Source organism: Sceloporus occidentalis, unplaced genomic scaffold (genome assembly GCF_023333645.1).
Source record: "Sceloporus occidentalis isolate IW3139 unplaced genomic scaffold, rSceOcc1.0.p SCAF_214, whole genome shotgun sequence".
Lineage (NCBI taxonomy): Eukaryota > Metazoa > Chordata > Lepidosauria > Squamata > Phrynosomatidae > Sceloporus > Sceloporus occidentalis.
Genome location: NW_028317194.1, coordinates 700,286 through 721,328, shown reverse-complemented (window position 1 = coordinate 721,328; position 21,043 = coordinate 700,286). Strand labels below are relative to the sequence as shown.

Sequence of the window (21,043 nt, the reverse complement as noted above, 5' to 3'; positions counted from 1 at the left end):
TGGTTCTATCTATCAATCTTTCAACAGCAAAAACAACAACAACAAAGGGTTAAACACTTTAAAGCTAAATTAATAAAACATAATTAATATAAAACAAAACAAAAATCAGTTTATTGCGGATATTACGTCCCACCCCATCTGAGGCAATCAGTGTAAAACAGGCGCTACGTTGTGACATTGGACAGGACTGTTTCATTCACATTAGGACACTTGGCCAAAAAATATAATGTGAGGAATAACATTAATATTACGTATAACATGCAGCACCTGGGTGGAAAAAATAGGCACTTACAGTGAGGTCCTTTGAACTGACCTAGAGCTGCTGTCAGCCATTGCACTTCGGGACACTTATTTGCGGTCTGGGGGCCGCTGGCCTCTCCTCAGCAGCCTGTGACTGGACACAAAATGGAGGGAAAGGTAATGGAGGGAAGTTAAGCAAGAAGGAGGCTGAGCAGCCAATCAGAGTGCACACTCTGTTACCTTAAGCCCTCCCACTCTTCCTGCCTCCGGGCAGATGACCTCTGTGAGGAGCCGCTCTGACTGGATTTATCCGGTTATATCTGTACCTGCTGTACAGCGGCTCCTCTCTGCTGGGGTCTGACGGCAACTCACATTACTCACAGCCAGCACAGGGTGCGGCAGCAGTGGGACAGAATTAAGTCATTTTAGAACAGTATGGGGTCTCAGGGCCCCCTATACCATATCCGACTACCCCAAACCCCCCCACCCCTTGCGGAATGAGGGTAACAGGTGCCGCTGACATCGCGGAACACGCACCATTGTTGGAGTGGGAGTGGGTGGTGAGTGGGAGCAGAAGAAACAGGCTACTAGACGGGGTTGACGGGGGCCGATTCAAAGTCGCACCTCTGACATCACTATAAACAATGGAGGGGGGTAAAGAATCTATAGGATCTTAGAAAGAAATCTCCCTCCACTTTCCTCACAAACACACCAGGGCCCTCCTGTCCTCAACTATCTTTTGCTGCTGGAAGACTGATGTCATTTTACGCAAATTGTCCACGGGAACTTTTTTTATATATTTTTTTAAAATTTAGGTGTTTAAAGGCTCGCTCAGTACACACCTTCCCCGCGAACCGTGCCAATCCTGAATGTTTGTTTCACGCAAGGGGTTGAGGAACAGACCTCACTGTTATTTCGTTTCAATAGTCATCAGTTAACCCTTTTGCCACATGTTCCGCAGCACGTGGCCCCTGAAATGACAATAAATAATAAAAACGTGTAGAACGTCTTTATATCTTAAACGTCTCGGCTGGTGGCTTCTGTTCCTCAGCATGCAACCTCATCCAGCTGCATGAAGCATCGAGAATGGGGGCAATTAGGGCAAAAGCAAGGGCAGGAAAAACTTAAAAAGGGAACGCAAGCAGACCACGTGGAACGAAGCTTCTTTGGCCATGAAGATGAGCAAAATGCCCTACGTTGATTTTTGACCCGGTCATTTCAACCAATGCAGTTAAAAAAAATATATATTCTCTAAGGAGTTCAGCACTAGAAAGACTCGTCTCTGCAATTAACCTTATAATGCGGTCCTAAATGAGTCCATATCACAATGTAAAGGGCCACGTCATTTCTGGCGAGGTCAAAGCCAAGAAGTCTCATCGTAGACCAGCTGGATTCAAATATTTTCTCTTAAAAATTCCTTTTAAAGCCACCCAACAGTTAGCATTCTCTACTTGACAACACTATACAAATAAATGTATTGCCTTTGTGGTTATTTCCCAAAGTTCTTTATTCTCTATCCCTATTTTCTATGTAAAAAGGGTCCTTTGAGGATTGAAGATAGACAGTTCCTTTCCCATCAATCCACAAAGCCCTTTTTTTTTCATATAGTTCTTCTTGGTTCGGGAAGACATTCCAGTGGAAAAAAAAATACGTGCTTAATAGCAGTGCTGAATATTTTATAAGCTGAGATTATATTTAATTAAGTCTGGAGCCGAAGAGAACAATTTCATCTCTCTCATCCTGGAGTTCTCATTAATAAAGCTCCCCCCGTATCACTAAATCACTAATAATCCTCCATTATTCATTCCCCTCTTTCCAATTCTAATGCTCTGTTTTAGTCTGTTCCATATGATATGCTCGGAACTTTCATCCATAGTCCTCCATTGCTCTTGGCCCATTTGATGGGGCGTTTATGCCTGTTTGTCTATTCTGCTTGTGCCTCCGAAAGATCATTTGAGAGATGTCAAGAGAACGGGGGAAGGGAGGTGAATTGGATTCACCGGCGGATTAAATGCATGCCTTTATAGATCTTCGATGCTATGAAGCACGTACAACAAGCATAAGACCAGGACTGATGGACACCCGTCCTCAAAAAACAATACTTTTTTTTCTCCTATTTTTTAGATCAAGGACAAAAACCTCAAGCTCTGTTCCTCAAAGTTTCTTGTTGGTAGTTAGGTGGAAACCGTTAGCCGTCAGCGGGGTTCGGGTTAGCGGGTTGTGCATGTGATCGGTCTATACTAACCCCTTTCAGTTTTTGAAATGGCAGCAACTGCAAGTTTCGTGCTTGGGAATGGAATGGGTTGAGCTTGGTTTATTTTGCAAGGAGGAACTCGGGGGGAGGGAAACGCTTAATGGAAGTTAGAGACTCTTCGCTTAGTAATTGAATTGTTTTTTTATTTGCCACAGGAAAATTTCATCAACTTGAGCTTCCTGAGACTCTTTCGAGCCGCCAGATTGATCAAACTCCTGAGACAGGGCTACACCATCCGCATCTTGCTCTGGACCTTTGTGCAATCTTTTAAGGTTAGCCAAGCTCGCTTAATGTAAGACTCGGTTTAAATTAGGAAATGGACCCTTAAGTCCCTTTAGGAAAAGCAAAGTCCTGTCTTCGAAGGAGACTCTAGAAAGCTTGTCAAGATAGCTTATCATCCCACTAGCCAAGAAATAAACAAAATGGACCTGGTGAAAATGAAAAGCGTATACAGAACAGTTATATGCATTCTCTTTACTTTCTGTCCATAGTCTACATGCTCCAAAGACGCAAACTCTATTTGTCCATCTAAAGACCGTCAAAAGTCTTACTGATAACTTGGCCAACAGTTGAGTGCCATTAGTCTTTAAGGCCAACCCTCGCTAGACTTTCAGGTCACCAGAAGACCTCTCACTAAGCCAAGCACAACCCAAGTTTTGAAACTGGTTAGAAGTTATGGAAGATATATATAACGTTAGCACACGTGTAGCCATCATAAATTAGAAGTCCATATTGCCCTGGAAAAAATGAATGCTCGAGTAACGATCTTCCAGCTTCCTCCCTATATACACGGCACATGTACTTAAAAAATGAATGCGGGTGATGCGTGCCTTTTCTGCATTCCCGGGATGGAAATTCCAGGAAATTGACAACTAACAGTTATGTTTTCTGTATACATCTGACCTCTGCCATCTAGTGAGGCGCTCAGCTGGTATCTTGCCGTGAAAAATGGGATTATGGATGATTGGTGGGTGGCTGTCTGAAACAAACATGTGTTCGATGCAGACACGGTCTAACTGAATATTATTTTATATTATTTTTTCTGGCTGCAGGCCCTGCCATATGTCTGCCTTCTTATAGCCATGCTGTTCTTTATTTACGCCATCATCGGCATGCAGGTAAGAGAGAAAAAATATTTTAGCATGCTTTCTTTTAGTTAATTAAACACAAAAAGGTGTTTAGTAAGATTTTATAAAGTAAAGTATCAAAGTCTATATAAAATGCATAACAAAAATATAAAACACTTTGCATGTAGGCATCCATTTTGGTTGAGAATGTCTCCGCCCACTGGAGAACAAGGCAGTTGTTTGCCAAACTGGGCAAGATATAATTATTTATGCATTACGGGGAAAGTGCACCGTCTTGGGTTTACCCCACTTGGCCACAATGTCCTCTTTTTCTTTTGACAGGTGTTTGGTAACATTGGGTTAGCAGATGACAGCGCCATTAACCGCCACAACAATTTCCGTACCTTCTTGCAGGCCCTCATGCTCCTCTTCAGGTATGGCTTCTTGTCCTTCTTGAGCGATGGACATTGGAACACAGGAACCGCAGAGTTGCAATGTATCTGTAGTAATGGCTCACAAAGCAATTTGCCGGATTTCTCAGTCATTTTGTTTCCTATTTTGTTCTTAATCCATATTTAACAAACGGCCATCCAACCACCATTTTAGGACCTGTTCTTGGTGGCAGTAGTCTTTAGATCTAGAGACATGAGGAATGTAAATCCTGCTCTGGAGTAATCCTGAGTTACGAGAGGCCACACCATCCCAGACGTACTTTATCCTCTTTCTAGAGACAATTTGAGAAGCCATTTTGAACTTTTACATGTCATGTCTCAGTCTTGATATATAACTACATGTCGTTCTTTGTTCAGGAGCGCCACTGGAGAGGGTTGGCATGAGATTATGCTTTCCTGCCTTAGTAACCGTCCCTGTGACCCTCGATCAGGCAACACGAAAAATGAATGCGGCAGTGATTTCGCTTATTTCTACTTTGTCTCCTTCATTTTCTTGTGCTCTTTCCTGGTGAGTTTGCAAATATATCTGGTGTCCCAAAAACACAACTGGCATATCCTGGACACCCAAACATTCTGAAAAAGCCATTTTTTTAATGCTTCTTATAATATAATTTCCTGAGGGAGTCCATTTTCCATAGCACCTTACACTGATTTGTCTTCCATGCACTCTCTAGCTCTAGAGAGTGAGGTGCAACATTAAATTAATCCCCCCCCCAGCAGAACCAAAGCTATCAGTGTCTTCAAATATTCATTCATATATAAATGTTTGCAGGTATATTTTCTAATGCCTAATGTTACTTAATACTCTGCAATACATGATTAATTAAATTACTTTTTACAATTAATGAACCAGTGGTGGTGGAGTAACATGAAGCCAGTAACCGTCCCCTTTCAAAGGGCTGATGATCTGAAAAAAATAAATTAGTCCCCATGCTGCGCCAAGGGAAAATTTGTTATGATTCATGATGTGAATTTCGAAACTGAGGTATCGGGGAAGGAATAATGGCTTTAGACATGGCACGGCATAGTAGCCGGGGTCCATAACAGTAGCATTTGTCCCAAATACCCACAAAAACCCCAGAGACACAGGGTGAAAATAATTGGTCCCTACTCAAGTCATTATCAGTAAATGTTAATATTTTTTGTCTGTATATTTATCATCTCATACCATGTACTATATCTGTGGATCTGGATCTTTATGGTACTCTAAAGCTCTGTTAGAACCATAAAATCCCCAAAGGCTCTGCACCTGTTTCCAGATTCACACGTCCTCCATATAGACACATATGTGTGTATGCGCTGCCACATAGGGTACCGAGTATTCACCAACATGGAAATGGAAAGACGAGATTCTTAGTTCCTTGTCTTTTTACCAACTCCGAAGTTAGACTTGTAGATGTAAGTAGTACCGTAGTAGATGTGAAGTAGATTGATCTTCATGTCTTCCATCTGTCTTTACTTGTAGATGCTGAATCTCTTTGTGGCTGTAATTATGGATAATTTTGAGTACCTAACACGAGACTCTTCCATTCTGGGACCTCATCACTTAGATGAGTTTATCCGAGTTTGGGCTGAATATGATCCAGCTGCTTGGTACGTAATTCACTTGCTATTGATAAGTGTCTTCTGTCTGCTAATGTATATTTTAGTAGCTGGGACTATTTCTTCTTAAACAAGTCGTCAATTATATTATCTTTACTCGCATTTCTTTTACATATGAGGGATTTTATCTACCCCCTTCCAAGCACCTTGGACCCTAGGCAGGTGTCTGGGTTGCCTTGCGCATGATCCAAAAGAGGTGGCTGAATTTCAGCTTCTGTTGGACAATCTCCAGTGATGGCCAGTAGGATAATATATTCCAAATCTGGGTAATGTGGGAAAATGGAGATGTGTTCATAACACAACATATAGACCAGGTGTAGCCAACCTGTAGCTCTCTGGCTAGTTCAGAACAGCTGGAGACATGCCTGAGACCCACTTCTCCTATAGACAGTGCTATATGCTGTATGGGTTATTGTAATGTTTGTTTTAATTGACAATTTGCCTTTAATTGATACTGAATTTAACCCCATTGTCATATAACCATCGATTGTATTCCAGTGGAGACATAGGTAAAACCCTGAAGGGCGTTCAATGCAGAGGATTTTGGTTTCAATGTTCTGCTGGATTAACTGGATATTTGTTCCGTGAAATGTTTTCATGGATGTTCCTTTGAAATGTTATTTCTCTTGCAAATTGCCTCCAGGGTCACCGGGGGGGTTCAGTGTATCAATTTGGCAGTCAAAGGGTTGAAATATAACAACATATGAAATTGCATTTACACCCCCCGTGATGAGAAGTAGATCCGGTTTATGAGAAGAAAAACTGTTTGATTTCAGTAGAATCTTTAAAATATTTGAAATCCCATCTCTATGAGCGATAACATCGCTACATAAGGTAGCATTAAGAAGTCCAATAAGAGCAAGCGCCTTTTTTTCTAATACGTGAATCTTCCGTGTCCAAGTTACTTTGGGAAAGGAATTAGCCAAGATGAAGATTTTTACGATGCCTTTGAGGACCAAATTTGTTCAGATATAATCCCTGTTACAATCTGCACCATTTATCTGTGAAGTTAACTAACAGTGAATGTTGTCTTTGCCTGAAGGGTTCTGTCAAGTCTAAGAGTCAGACGCATAATTTTGCCAAAGTCACCTATAAAATGGTGGTGAACATGACTACCAACCTCCAGGGGTTTCTCCTGCCATGTCAGGTCGTGTAGAGTTATTATACCGGACACAACTTAGGTTGAATGTTTTTTTGTGCTTTACTATTTACTGTTTTATCACTGATTTTAGGACCTTTACATGCATAGATATCATAGATCCATGACCTCTTCTAGTTAGACCATCAGGGAAAATGCCGCTGGACGATAGACAGAATGTGGTCAAACGGTGGAAGGTATCCATCCAGATACGGAGGGCTTAGATATGTTCATTTGGAGATCACGTCACTGCCTTGTTACTTTGTAGAGGGAACAGTTGTGTTGATTTTTCACGAAATTATAAGAAAACAAGGGTTTAACCATCTTAGCATTTTCATTCGGGTCAAACAATGTGTTTCCACCTTCTGAGTAAACCCAAGTATCTTGTCTAGACTGGGTTCGTAGACTTTCCTGATTCAATGTACTGTTCTTTTTCCAGCTACAGAATTCACTATAAGGATATGTACAATTTATTGCGTGTTATTGCCCCTCCTCTTGGGCTGGGAAAACGCTGCCCGTCAAGGGTGGCTTACAAGGTTTGCAACCTAAAGCAAGTTTGCATCCATGCCAAACGGGGGCTTGGGGCAGTATGGGGGTCTGAGAACATCTGAAGGGGGGCTGTGCCTGCATGGGTAGGTAAGGCCCGCCCTCTTCCATCTCATCATGCTTTATATCCCCACCCCCGAGGGTCTCAGGTAGCTTCACTGGAGCGTTCCATGACACCAATAATCTGGGGGGTGCGGGGGTTCTGCAGGTTTTGTGAATTATGGTGCATACAGTACTGCGTTTTCTCCAAGAGTGAAGCTGCCTGGACTCCTTTTGAGCATGATGAGCAGAATGCTGTTTATCCCCTTCAATGGTACCAAGAAGGGTAACGCATCTCGCATTGAAGGGTTTAAACGGGTGTCCCTTCTGGCAAGCACGAGGGATACTGAGATGCCCCCCTGTGCTCTTCCGTGCCAGACCCCGATGGGCCACCCTCTCTGCTTAAGGCCAACTGCACAGAAACCAAGCACCAGTCGCATCCTTCCTACCCCTGAAACCTTCACCCACCTTAACAATACAAAAAACATACCTGTGGATCGGTTACAGGACTGTACAATTTCAGGCTAATCAGATATGTTTTTTTTGTCTGTTTTTTTCCCATAATCAATCCCTTTTGCCTGGCCCCCATGTCTGCTTCCCTCTGCTTCCCTTTTCATTTCCCTTCTTCATCCCTCATTTACCTGCTTCTTTTTTGTTTGGATTATTTTGTTGGTTTTATTTCTATTTACATTTCTCCTACCGCCCGCTGCTTGTCTCTTTCATGTCTCCCCTACCGCCATATGGTCCAATTCTTTCTGGCTACTTCATTTAAATATCCATGCCTTGCCCATGGTCATCTTCCTTTTTTTAACCTCCCCCTTGTCTCGGCTTGTATCTCCAATCCCTGTCGTTCATTGTCGTATCTCAACCTTCTTATCCTCATCCCCTTCTTCCATTGCCATTGGCTGAACTGGTTGTCCATTTGCCGTTTCCTCCTGTCTCCGCCAATATGCCCCCCCTTATCCTTTCTGACGCACCCATGCCTTCCTACCCCTTTCCGTCGCTGCAGTGGGCGCATTGGTTACACTGACATGTACGAGATGTTGAGACACATGCCCCCTCCCCTTGGCCTTGGAAAGAAATGCCCTGCACGTGTGGCGTATAAGGTAGCTCAGCCGTGACCACCAGTAACCTTCACTGGTCCTTAGCCCTTTTCCTGTCTCTGTCCTGTGCCGGTACCGTGGTGTGTGCTTCTCCCGGTGACTCCCGACCTTCTCTCCTCATGCTTTCTTTACACTTCGTTCCAAGCACAGAAACGGGTGAAGCCATCTCTGCAGAACTTGCGCGATGTAAGATCTGCAAAGCGTGAGCCCACCATCCTACTTTCCCCTGAACATGTCACTGCCGTGACCGGAGAGATCTCAAAACTCTGACGCCAGTCTTTAATAGTGATCTTACCGAGCGAATCCTCGGCTCCCTAGCACCAGTCCCTACTTTTAGACGAACTTCTTCTCCAAGCTCTCCTGTATACACAGACCAATTACATAGCATGTCATTCTGGTTTGGGATGTTCTTTGTCGCATGTCATGTTGCATGTTTTCTTAAAAGCATGTTATGAACTTGCCGTGTGCAATGAAACCTCTCTGTCTCTTTCTCTATCTTCTTGATTGACTGTCAAGAGTAAATTACAGTCATTGATATCCTCTCTCTCTATATAAATCACTCTCTTTCCTATTCCCCAAAGTAATCAGCCATTACGGCACGCAGGATATTGGCTCGAACATTAGCCATATCTTAGCCCATAGCATATACGCTGACTATAGTATATCTTAAAGGCACAGTGTAACCGTTTCATCTTCCTATAGTATTCCTATAGTATTCTATTTAACTTTAATTAGGAATTATTGTAAAATATTTTTTATTAGTATTTTTAAACTAATCCTTGAAGCAACGCCAGAAGTTGAGATCATAGCCATAGCATTAAGTGGAAATGGACGCACATCTCATGATTATTTAATTTAACATTATTTAACATGATCATTATTTTTTCATGATAGCGTCCCTTTAATAAGTGGATTTTTTTGAGGCACATGTATTATTAAGAGCTCGCGACGATGTGAAGTTTACATCGTCGCGAGCTCTAATTTCCTCTGCAGTCCTGCTTTTTTAAAATGCAAAAATAAACCCACAAAAAAAACATAAAATAGTCAAAATCTTTTGCAACCTCTTAAATTTAAAATTACATATTCTTGTTCCGTTCCAAAATCAATTGGTTCAAATTTAGCTCTGGTTTCTCTAGTTTAGATTGAATTTGCTATTTTAGGGATTTCTTTCTCTTTGCATGACCTTTCCTCTCTGTGACCAGGGAAGTCAAGCGAGGGCCGTGTTTCTCAACCTTTTCATCGTGGGGGTAGCCAATGGATCGACAAAAGATAGTTTGAGTATATGTATCCAGAAGCAACCAGAAGGGTCAAAGCACCTACCCCGTTTTCCTATTTGCTAGCTTTCTTTGATATAGCGCCATCATATTCAGTAGTGCTGTAATATGGTCCAACACACCATGATCCATAATTGTGCTTCACGCAGCACAAACTAGAGCCGTGACCACAAGCACATTATTAATCATCGATAGAGCATTAAAAGCTGTCTGTATGTTAATATTTTAGGATCTGCGTACCATGGAAAGGATTTTTCTAGGGACGCTTTTAAATCCGTCGCTTCCTGAGCCCTGGATCAGCTACACGAAAAGTTACAAAGACTTAAGACACTAAAATAGGCAAGTTGTCAAGTTAAAAGAAGCCCGGTACATGCGGAGATATAAATTACATTCTAAACACTTGAAACATGTAACTTTGTTACAAAAATAATATCTTTTCGGTAACAGTTTGAAAATAAATGTTGAAACATCAGACACTTTTTAAGCTCTAATGAGCAGAAAATGTAAAAATGCAAAAAAAATATTTACGCAGATTAAAAGAAAATAAAAATGGTTGAGAATCACTGCCCTGGCCGAACGTCGAGGTCACAGGAGTTTCCTTATTTGCATGTTATCGGAAGGAATATACTGGAGATTGTTTTACGGGTAACCTCTTGTCTCCTTTCATCTCCTTCCCTCCTTCTCTCCCTCTGTGTTTCCAGCGCTTGGTCAGGATGAACATGCCAATTTCTGACACAGACCTCACTGTCCACTTCACCTCTACTTTGATGGCTTTAATCAGGACTGCGCTGGACATTAAATTGGCATCAGGTTGGTTCTTTTTTTAAATAAATATAATCGTGTATTCCCTAAAAGTTAACCCCCATAAACTGCTCTTTTGAGATGGTACTTTAACGAAGGTTTGGCTTGGTGCGTAGCAATTATGTCCACGACAACATGTGTTTTGTAGACACTGGTAGAGGAAGCTATAAATTCCTATGACGACGGATAAAATGGAAATCCTTAATGCTCTTGCGGTGCCTCGACGGGCCTCCCTGAAATGACCTGAGAGGTAGCATCGTCTGCCAGATAAGCACTTGGACTGAAGTTGCGGTCACTGGACAGAGCAACAAAAATACTTTATTACGGCTGATTTGCGCAGACACCCTCCTGATATAAGATAAAAGCGTGGCCGTGCCAGGAGACGAAGAGACGACCATCAGCTAGAACAGACAGTCAAACGTTCTTAGGGTTCTTTAGTAAGAGTGTAGAAGGTCTTTATCTTTTCCTACTCTCTTCTTCTCGAAACTAGGGAAGATCTAGTAAACCAGTAGGAAATAAAAATTCACCTTCGAAACCTAAAATTTTCCCAAAAATTGTGGTCTATCGCCCTGTAATGTTGAATTTATCGATCTTCGAAGGGGGAATAAAGCAACATGAATCTGACGCTGATTTGCGGAAGGAGATCACGTCGGTGTGGCCTAACCTGTCTCAGAAAACGCTGGATCTACTAGTACCACCTCATAAGCGTAAGAACATTCCCATTCCTGGCGCCATTATTTTGTCCTCCTTTGGATCAGACCTAAACCGTACATAGTTTTCACAGGAAGGCAGCCATGTCCATTTTTCTTAAGCCACAATTCTCTGTTCCCTCAACGTCTTCCTTCACAGCTGAGGAAATGACCGTCGGAAAGGTTTACGCGGCTCTTATGATCTTTGACTTCTACAAGCAGAATAAGAACAACCGTGACCAATCTCACCAGCAACCAGGGGTCCTCTCTCAGGTACGAGATCGAAGGTCTTTCCAAAATTTCCTTTAACCTAAGGCTTAATTTTTGTTGGGTTTACTTAAAACATTAACATTGCTTCTCATCATGCTTATATGTGGTTCTTAAACCGTGATATTCATCGATCTGGAATTTTTGGAAGAGAAGAGACCGTTTTTGTATAGTAGGGGTTCAGCCTGTTAATACAGGAAGGTCACGTTGACATCTTAGAGGTCATCTGTGGTATTACGCGCATTGAGAAATACACAAAGTAGTTTAACCACGAGAAATGTAATGGGTTGGAAACAGTAGACTGATTTGTTTCCCAAAATGCACTAATTGATTGATCTTGGTTTGTTTATATATGTTTGTATATATATGTTGCAGACAGGGACAGTCTCCTTGTTCCAGCCCTTGAAAGCAACGTTGGAGCAGAACCTTCCTTTTGGTAATTCCAAGGTGTTCCTGAGACAAAAGAGCTCCGCTTCTCTGAACAATGGGGGTGTCGTGTGAGTACCTCGAACTCCAGAAACATTCTCTCTCTCTCCATTAGGACTTTGGCAGGTATCAAGTAATTTATCTCCCTTCCAGACCCAATCAAGACTCTGCGATACGAGAGTCGAGCTCTTGGGGAAATCAACCGGCTGCAGACCCGTTTTCGACACCTAGAAGTACTGCGTTCCAGAGAGGTCACTCGGAAGAGATCCACGCACTACCAAACGGCAAACAGGCAAGCCTCGTTCCAATCTTTTATCTTGTTTTCACCGCTTTCTCTTATCTTTAAAATAACTACTGTATCACCAAATTGATGTTATTTGATTACTCTGGAGCTTGAACCCCCTTTCCTTACCCCTGTCTCCAGTCTGTAGAGATGAAAGAAATTGCCCAGAACCTCTCGAACGGTGGAGAACATCCAACCGGTTTGGAGATCCAAGGCCGTGCTGTCTCAATGCCCCGTCTGGCTGCTGAGGCTCATGTGAGTATACCCTCTATAGCATTTATCCTGTTGTTACTGGACTGCAAGTCCCATCATCAGCATGTATAAAGATAGCGAGACCTGTAGTCCAACAACAAGAGACCAATGCTCTATTTGTGGCGATGCATGTGAGTAGATATGTTTCTTTTATTTTTTGAAAGTAGGGAATATTATATAAATTGTCAAGAATAGTTGTTTTTTTTTTCAAGCTGTATGCATGTATGTGCGGTATGTTAAAGCTGGGGCTTTATACATGGACAGGCACTAACCAGCAGGCACCTGAGCAGCCTCATTACCTATAGAAGGATATGTCCTCCCACAATGAGGTTAAAACGCGTCGGGCTAACGCAGCCTCCACTGTTGCAGGTGTTGGAACACACGTGTAGCTTGATTTCATGTAATATGTATCTTTCTTCTAACTGACGTGTATTTTTCCCTTTCTTGTGCCACCTCCTTCCCCACTCCTAAAACTTCATCCTCATCACATTCTTCATCTGCTATGTCTGTCCACGTTTCCGTTCTGATTTCCACTCATCTTCGTTGCTATCATTGCTTTGTCTTCCTTTTCCTTTCTCCTCTTCTCCTCCTCCTTCCCTCTTCTTATTTTGATTTCAATCTCCTTCCCCCCTTCTCGACTCTCCCTGGTCCTCTCCCTCCCGTCATGCTGTCTGCCGCTGGTCTACGTGATGCCGTTCGAACCGCTTCACCTGTCTGTCTTCCATCAGCCGAGGAGCCGCGCTCCATCCCCCGGAAACGGTTACCTGCCCGTATGTAGACTCCTTAACTCTTACATGACTTACGTGTTAAGCTTTCCAACAGCTCTGCTTCATACAAATTATCTCATGTCCATTATTGACCAATCAAGGTGTCCTCTCCACAAACTCATATGGTTGGTAGATGCCTTCCACGCCCAATCTAGAACTCTAGGATGTCCTAGAACGTTCCAGCATGGTGGTGATGCTCACTATGGTGATACCCAGATGGTTAACCGCTTAGCAAGGACCCCGGATTTGATATTTGGGTTTCTTCTGTCCTGTTTGGAGAACCCATTTGGATCTTATCTTGGATCTTATGTTGAGAAAACAAGAATCAACACATACGACCTCTATGTAAAAGCTCTGCCATGAAATGAGTTGTAGTAATAATTTATGAGAATATTCGGTGACCGAGGGGCTGCATTTGCCCCTCCGCTTCTTGCAATGCCCCTTTAACATACCTAATTCTGACCCCGAGCCCTGTTCCTCTACATGGCATTTGGCCCTCGGCAGCACAATCATTCTATACACTGCTTTGGATCTAGAAGCTGTTTTATCGAGAATAGCGTTACTGTCCCTTTAAATCTAAACACGCTGCCAAATGCCCCCTATTTTTTTTTTACCCTGCGCCATTAAAGGTCCGTTGTCACTTTAATTTGTATTAAACCCGTCGTGCTTTGAAAACCACACATTTTAATGCATGATATTAAATATTCCCGTCGTATTATAAATGTTCTCATTGACAGAAAGTTCTTTTAGCACTAAGTTCTACGCCAGACTAAACTTGGCAGGGATCACCAGTTCACATTAGTGTATTAAACCCGCACACAATGCCAATCCTATCAATGTCAGCTGGCGGAAATTATCATTTTACAATAAAAAAAATAATAATAATAATCAAGGTTAAAAGAACACAAGAACTTCAACGTATATATTTTATAGAAGCATATATTGCAGAATATAAATTGGAATAAAGACTTTCAAGAGAATAACAAGGAAAGCGATTGGCTAATGATGGAGCTGTTTTACTGCGCTGCCTTTTGATAGGTTCATATTTGACCATTCAGCAAGCAGGCGAGGGACCCTGCCCATGTTACTTTTGTGGGGTTGTGAATGTCATAACTGCCAACAGTCCTGATACAGTGGGGACATGTCCCTTGGACGGCTCTCAGGAGGAGCAGCGACCCTATTTCCAGAGACAGCGGAAAACGTAGCATTTGAGTTGGTGGAAAGTTGCTTTACTGAGAGAGTGGGGGATAAGTGGAACAGACTCCCAGCAGAAGTAGTAGAGGGTAATACAGTGAGGGTATTATACATGCATGGGATAGACATACGGCTCCTGAATCTAAGACGAGACCAACGACTGATTAAGGTTTGAGTATTTATATCAGGAGAAACGGGCAACTAGACGGGGGCCGAATGGGGCCGATCTGCTGGTTTAACTTATGGGTTTGGCATTACTATTAAAATTTAATATTTTCCAGTGTGAATGTTCCTTTAAACCCGTCTGGCACTTATAGGGTTAAAACCAGTTGACTCAAGACAAAAATCCATAGAATATCATTCAGACAAAGCAGACATTCCGTTATTGAAACTCTTAATACGCGCGGCTTAGTGTCTGCTGAGTGATGGCTATTATTCCTCCCCTCCGCCACGACCTCCAGCATCGGAGGATTGAACGGGCGTCACCGCGGGTTTCCCCCGATCTGCGCGCTTTCACCCTTCCCGATTACGACCCGTTCTGTTATTTTTGGAATTCACTTGTTTTAGAACAAAAAATGGCTTTTACAATAAACCAAAAAAACAAACACTAGATTAGTAAGGAATCCAAACTCAGCGACATCACAGAGGAATCGCTGAGACGCAAATATTATTAAAGGGACTAAAGACAAAAAAAAACCTCTCTATTATGTCATCACAAGAGACATTTTTATTGCGTTGTCTGTCAAAACCCCCCAGATCCAGATCCACCAAAGCAAACACTGACTGTATGTCCGTACATGTCAAAGATAAACAAAATATAAAGAAATAAATAACAAAATAATAAAATAATACAATTGGAACCCAGCAGTGATGGGAGTGATAAAGGGCCATTGGAACACAGGAGTGATGGGAGTGATAAAGGGCCATTGGAACACAGGAGTGATGGGAGTGATAAAGGGCCATTGGAACACAGGCGTGATGGGAGTGATAAAGGGCTATTGGGACACGGGAGCGATGGGAGTGATAAAGGGCCATTGGAACACGGGAGCGATGGGAGTGATAAAGGGCCATTGGAACACAGGAGCGATGGGAGTGATAAAGGGCCATTGGAACACAGGAGTGATGGGAGTGATAAAGGGCCATTGGAACACAGGAGTGATGGGAGTGATAAAGGGCCATTGGAACACAGGAGTGATGGGAGTGATAAACGGCCATTGGAACACAGGAGTGATGGGAGTGATAAACGGCCTCTGTACGCCTATGAAGAGATTCCATAAAAAATCAGCTGTTTCCAGCTACAATAGGCATTTGCAGCTTTAACCCATTCTGTGCTGGATTTTTCATCAATTTCATGTTATTTTAATGGGGAAAATGTGCTTTTTCCTTCAAAAACAAGAAATTTTTTTAGCTGACCCCAAACTTTTAATTGGTGGAGTATATGTAAGTAATTATCCTGGAGCAACATGCTTGCTCAAGATGGCTCCTCTTTACCCAGCTCCCCTACCACCTTATTCTTATGTGCAGCTGTGGGCAATAAACAAACATAGAACCTGCCAGCAAATCGGCCCCAATCCGGCCCCCGTCTAGTCGCCCATTTCTCCTGCTGTAAAGACTCAAACCTTAATCCCCTCTACTACTTCTGATGGGAGGCTGTTCCGTTTATCTACCCCTCTCAGTAAAGTAAAACCTCCTTCCATTCCATCAAAGCCTCTGGCCCTCTAGTTTTAGTCTATAAATATGAGTTGATAACATTTTGTTAGCTGTAGATGCCTGGGGGTTACATACCCGGCGCCGTTCAGCGCATTATTATTCAGTAAAAACTCCATGACTCATTAAAAGCGAAGTAAAATCCATAACTTTACTGGCAGGGATAGAAGCTCATTACCGCGCATGTACTGATTCAGCAGTCTGCCTCCTCAGCTCCAGGAGCGTCTTCCATTAACCCGAGCTGAGAATATACTCAGTTGAAAAGACATTATGGAAATTGATGGATCTGTCCCCAAATTACTGTTACAGTCTTCTATCCGCAGGGACCTCTAGGACACGTCTTGTACTTGGTGGCTCTGAGATTTCAGGAGAATCCTGTATCAGAGAATAAAATAGTAAAAAAATTTACATGCCGCCCCAGAGGAGCTCTGGGGGCTCCTAGGACTACGAGCCTCTCTTGCATATCCACCAGTACTCGCTCCTTCTAGTGCTTTGTTCTTTGTTAATGAATCAAATTTTAGTTACCGACCTGGAGCCCACCATTATAGATGATCACGTGATCCATGGGCAACGCCCCCCTTGCCGCAAGTTATTAAAAAGATAATAAAATTGTACGCATTTTTAAGGAGCAGTTGCAAAGTGGATTTGTTTAAATAAAAATTTATTTTTTTAGTGTTTCTAAGGTTTTTCGATCCCTTTTCACAGCCGATTCCCGACACCAGCCCCATGAAGCGATCCATCTCCACCCTGACTCCACCGCAACGACCCCAGCTGTACGAGTATTCCCTGGAGAAGGTACCGCACGAGCGCAGCCATCAGCATCACCACCGCTGCCACCGCCGCAAGGAGAGGAAGCAGAAATCCACAGAGAGGTCGCCCCAGAACGACGACACAGGTACAGGCTGTTTGGGGAGGGCGAAAATAGGTACAAGGTCACATGGTCTTCTTGGTCATCTCTCAGTGCTGCGTAAGTTTAGGCTCCCTGCTTGCGCACTGGTGTCCCATGCATTCGAGCTGGGTTATAGAGAAAGTCTGTGATGTCCTTCAAACCCACCCAGAAGATTTCTAGAAGATGTTAAAACCATCAAAGATCCATCAAAGATCAAAGCGAGAAGTAGTTGAGTTCCACAATTTCATGACCTCCTTTTTCCCCCCATACCCTCCCATCTTTTAAGTTCCTTAATTCGTTCTTCCATTTTGACCGTCAAATTTCTTGAAATCCCCCAAATTCTCTCCGATTGCTTCCCCGGCGTTTCCATATATGGACATAAAGTCCCACAAAGTGAGATACATTGTTACATTGTTAATATCTCAAGTATAAAACGCCGACATTCCATATATTCCCCAGCTTTGAAGACGGCAAATGTTTTATTTATGCCTCATTTTCTTGATTTCAACGACGTATGATAATAAAATATTGTGTAATTATACGTTAAATTATTTTAACTTGCTACTTATTACAATAAAGCAGCGTTTGCACCCGGAAATATGTTTAGAATGTCCTCATACACTCTGTGCCTTCGAGCGACTGGTGAAGACGCACGTTGGTTGGAATTATTCTAGAAAATATCTCATGTGTTAATATTTAGGGTAAAAGGTTTACATATAATGTATTCCATTAAATAAAATATAGGTGAATAACGGTAGGAGGTTCCATATGGATCCTGAGTAGTTATTTTACACTGGCCGCCATTCCGTTGACATGCGTTATGAGTGAGTTGATGGCTGATAGGTTGACATCATTGTGCATATCAGGTTGTAAATATTGTCCCACGTCTCCTGTTGGTCCCTCTCGGCAGAGGTCATTCGAGAGAAGAGGCAGGAGAGAGGCAGATCCCAAGAGAGGAAGCAGCAGCCCCCGTCATCAAATGAGAAGCAACGATTCTACTCCTGTGACCGATACGGAAGCCGAGAGTCTGGTCACCCGCGTCACTCAGATCACAGCCGCGCCACGTCTCCAAGTAGTGGCATCGACCATGGGACCAACAGACAGGTGAGAAGTTAGAGAGGGGAGGCAGGTGTGAACGGTGACCAGTAGAGGGCGCTGCACACCACGCTATAAGCCATTTGTACAGTGTGTATACATCATATATTATACAACGAAGAGTGTATAGACTGTATGAGCAGCTCTAAGGCAATAATAATCATAAATTATAAGCCCTCTTAGTTAAAATAAGAGCAACTGATGAGTATGTATAGAGGCTGTATTCGGGTGCCATATAGAATGTCTGGTATACAGGCTGGAATTATTTCATACTTTACGTATAAATATTTCTTTTCTACCCCCGTTTGCATGTAGATTTTTCTGTGTATAAAGTGATATATCTTGCGGTGTTCGTACAGTTTGAATGCTGTGTTGACACACGTACATTCTGATTGTATTAGAGTGTGCGTGCAGCAGCTTTTTTATATGTGTTGGTATATGAGAGGAGCTGGTTTGTGTGAATTCAACGAACACGAACCCGTTCCCTGTAGCAGAACCCGACTTTCTGTTTGTGTGCGTGTATCAGCGTGTGAGATAAGCATGCGCAGCATGTATGAGCGTGACGTCAGGGTAATCGGTTGTGCCGTTAGGACGCTGGGTGTAGGATCATAGTAACAGGAACTCGTTGCTTGCTTTGTACGGCTGCCCGTTTGCTTATGTTTCTTCTTTTCTTTCTCTTTCCTGTGCCTGTCTGCCTCCACTCTCTCTGATACGCTGTCTGCGTCATGCCCCGTGCGTGCTCCATATCCAACCTGTGCCGTGCCCTTGCTTATTGGCATTGTGTGTTTCCTTGTCGTCCGATCATGTGTCGTCCTCTCGCCTGTTATGTGTGTATGTCACGTGTCTGCCTGTGTCATGTTCCCATCACATGTTCCTGTGCTTCTTCCCCCTTTCAATGTAGGGCAGTGGCTCGGCCAGCGGAAGTCCACGTCTGACCAGCTCCGGTGCTAGCACTCCATGCCGGGGAATGCGGAGACAGCTCCCCCAGACTCCTCTTACCCCTCGGCCAAGCGTTACCTACCGGACGGCTCACTCGTCCCCTGTGCACTTCGGTGGGCTTGCTTACTCTCCCGGCCGCTTGAGCCGGGGCTTATCGGAGCACAACACCCTGATGTACAGCGACTCTCCTAGCCATTCTGCCTGCACAGTTACCCGCATTGGTTCTGACCCTTACCTAGGGCCACGCCAAGAGTCTGAAAGCTACAGTCCTGTGCCTGAGGATACTTTAACCTTTGAGGAGGCGCTGGCCAGCAACTCTGGACGTTCCTCACGGACTTCCTACGTGTCCTCTCTCACTTCCCATTCCCACCAGCTCTGCAGGGTACCCAATGGATACCATTACACCTTGGGGCTTAGCACGGGACCTGGGACAGCCCCAAGAGGCCGAAGTTACTACCACGAGGCAGACGAAGACGACTGGTGCTAGCACAGCGACCCAAAACACATTCTCACTCCCACCCCCGCTTCACTGGAAGCTTGTCGGGATCTGAGAGGGGCCCAGTTGCTTGAGTCACTACTGATGAGTTTTATCATCGGCCGGCAGATCGCCGGGATAACAGAGCATGTTACGAGAAAGCAGAGGTGGCCACCTTGGAAGAACTCCAATATAATAATTACGGGAGGGATTAGTGAAAGTATCCAGGAAGGTTTTCAGCGCACGTCTGAATAACTAGGAAGTGTCTGGGCCATCGTCCTTTTGGGGGTTTTATTGGGGATAGGGAGCGGAAGCGCCCATTTGGATAAGGGATTGAAGCGTTGGAGAAATAGGATACAAAGGACATGTTGAGGTTCACCGAGTATACAATTTGATATTTCTTGTTTTCTATATAAATATTATTTAAACGTATCGGAAGGACAGCAAGAAGAGACACGTATACACCGACTTTACAAAAACACCGCGTTCACACACTGCCCCGACGCGTAAACCCGTACACTCGTATTCCACGGTATAATCCCAATAAACGCCTTGTTTACATTAACAGACACTAGTCGCTTCAGGCCTGGGCTTATCCTTGCCGTCCCTTTTTTTTTTTACCTGGTCCTCTTTGATACGGTGGTTTGTGGTGACCATGCGGTGGTTTGAGGACTGGTACACTGGACACTTAACCGTTTATAATGATATTACACTGTAGCATGAGACAGTCGGCGATACAGTGCAGCGCTCTGTTGTTTTTCATGTTAACGCCATATTGCGATACGTGGACGGCCTCTCTGTTAGAGGTCACCTTGGGGAGTTGACTTTTGAGAATGAGGTGGTCCGTATGAGACCATTTGTATGTCCCTTCACTGTCCTGAAACGTACCGGCGTACCGAGGCCACACGAGTCTTGTCTTTTCTTAGCGTGGCCTGGAGTTCGGTATGGAACACGCGTGAAAATGTTCAGTCTGATTATGAACTGCGGACAAGGATGGCGTCTGTTCTGTGTCTTGGTCTCTGCATCTGAGATAACCGCCTTCACATGCAAACATATCTCAAGTTGAGTAGTCACGAGGGTCGTTTGGACTTTCTAAATGCAAGCGGTAGGCCATATTGTACTTTTTTGTGTGTTTTTTTCGGCACTGGCGATTGTCTGGCTCTTGGGCTGTAGATTTGAGTGATTCATGTGACATTCTGATCATTTTTTTGTGCCATTCAATCTTAGAGGCAAGAAAAGCTATCTGCCCCAGTGCCAAATTACCTGAGTCTTCTAGACCAACAGGTGACAGATTGTGCCAATCCCTGCACACCCATCGTACTCCAACCATTCCTTAACTTTGGCCAAGCTTGACGTAACTGTACGTCCGCCTATGGCAGGAACGCCTTCCGTGATTCCGATTAAGAGCTATCGTGGCCTTGACGTTCACATGTAGCATATAGAATTCATACCAAGCACAATGTCATAGAGATTTATGGAAAGAATGTATATTATTCTGCATAGTGCATATAACATAACAAAGAAAATATATCTATAAATATATA

The 21,043-nt window shown here is 43.4% G+C and overlaps 1 protein-coding gene across 1 annotated transcript in view; it reads left to right on the top strand.

Moving 5' to 3' along the window:
* LOC149277438 (voltage-dependent N-type calcium channel subunit alpha-1B-like) overlaps positions 1–19,511 on the top strand; it is a 90,788-nt gene extending 71,277 nt beyond the window's left edge. Inside the window, exons 33-47 of the mRNA XM_089502888.1 lie at positions 2,650–2,766; positions 3,547–3,612; positions 3,904–3,995; positions 4,371–4,521; positions 5,479–5,606; positions 8,348–8,444; positions 10,417–10,525; positions 11,116–11,223; positions 11,366–11,478; positions 11,848–11,969; positions 12,052–12,190; positions 12,323–12,436; positions 16,807–17,026; positions 17,913–18,094; positions 18,987–19,511. Of these exons, the coding sequence (XP_089359014.1) occupies positions 2,650–2,766; positions 3,547–3,612; positions 3,904–3,995; positions 4,371–4,521; positions 5,479–5,606; positions 8,348–8,444; positions 10,417–10,525; positions 11,116–11,223; positions 11,366–11,478; positions 11,848–11,969; positions 12,052–12,190; positions 12,323–12,436; positions 16,807–17,026; positions 17,913–18,094; positions 18,987–19,511 (2,283 nt within the window). The remainder of the gene's footprint in view (positions 1–2,649; positions 2,767–3,546; positions 3,613–3,903; positions 3,996–4,370; positions 4,522–5,478; positions 5,607–8,347; positions 8,445–10,416; positions 10,526–11,115; positions 11,224–11,365; positions 11,479–11,847; positions 11,970–12,051; positions 12,191–12,322; positions 12,437–16,806; positions 17,027–17,912; positions 18,095–18,986) is intronic.
* The last annotated feature ends 1,532 nt before the right edge of the window (positions 19,512–21,043 follow it).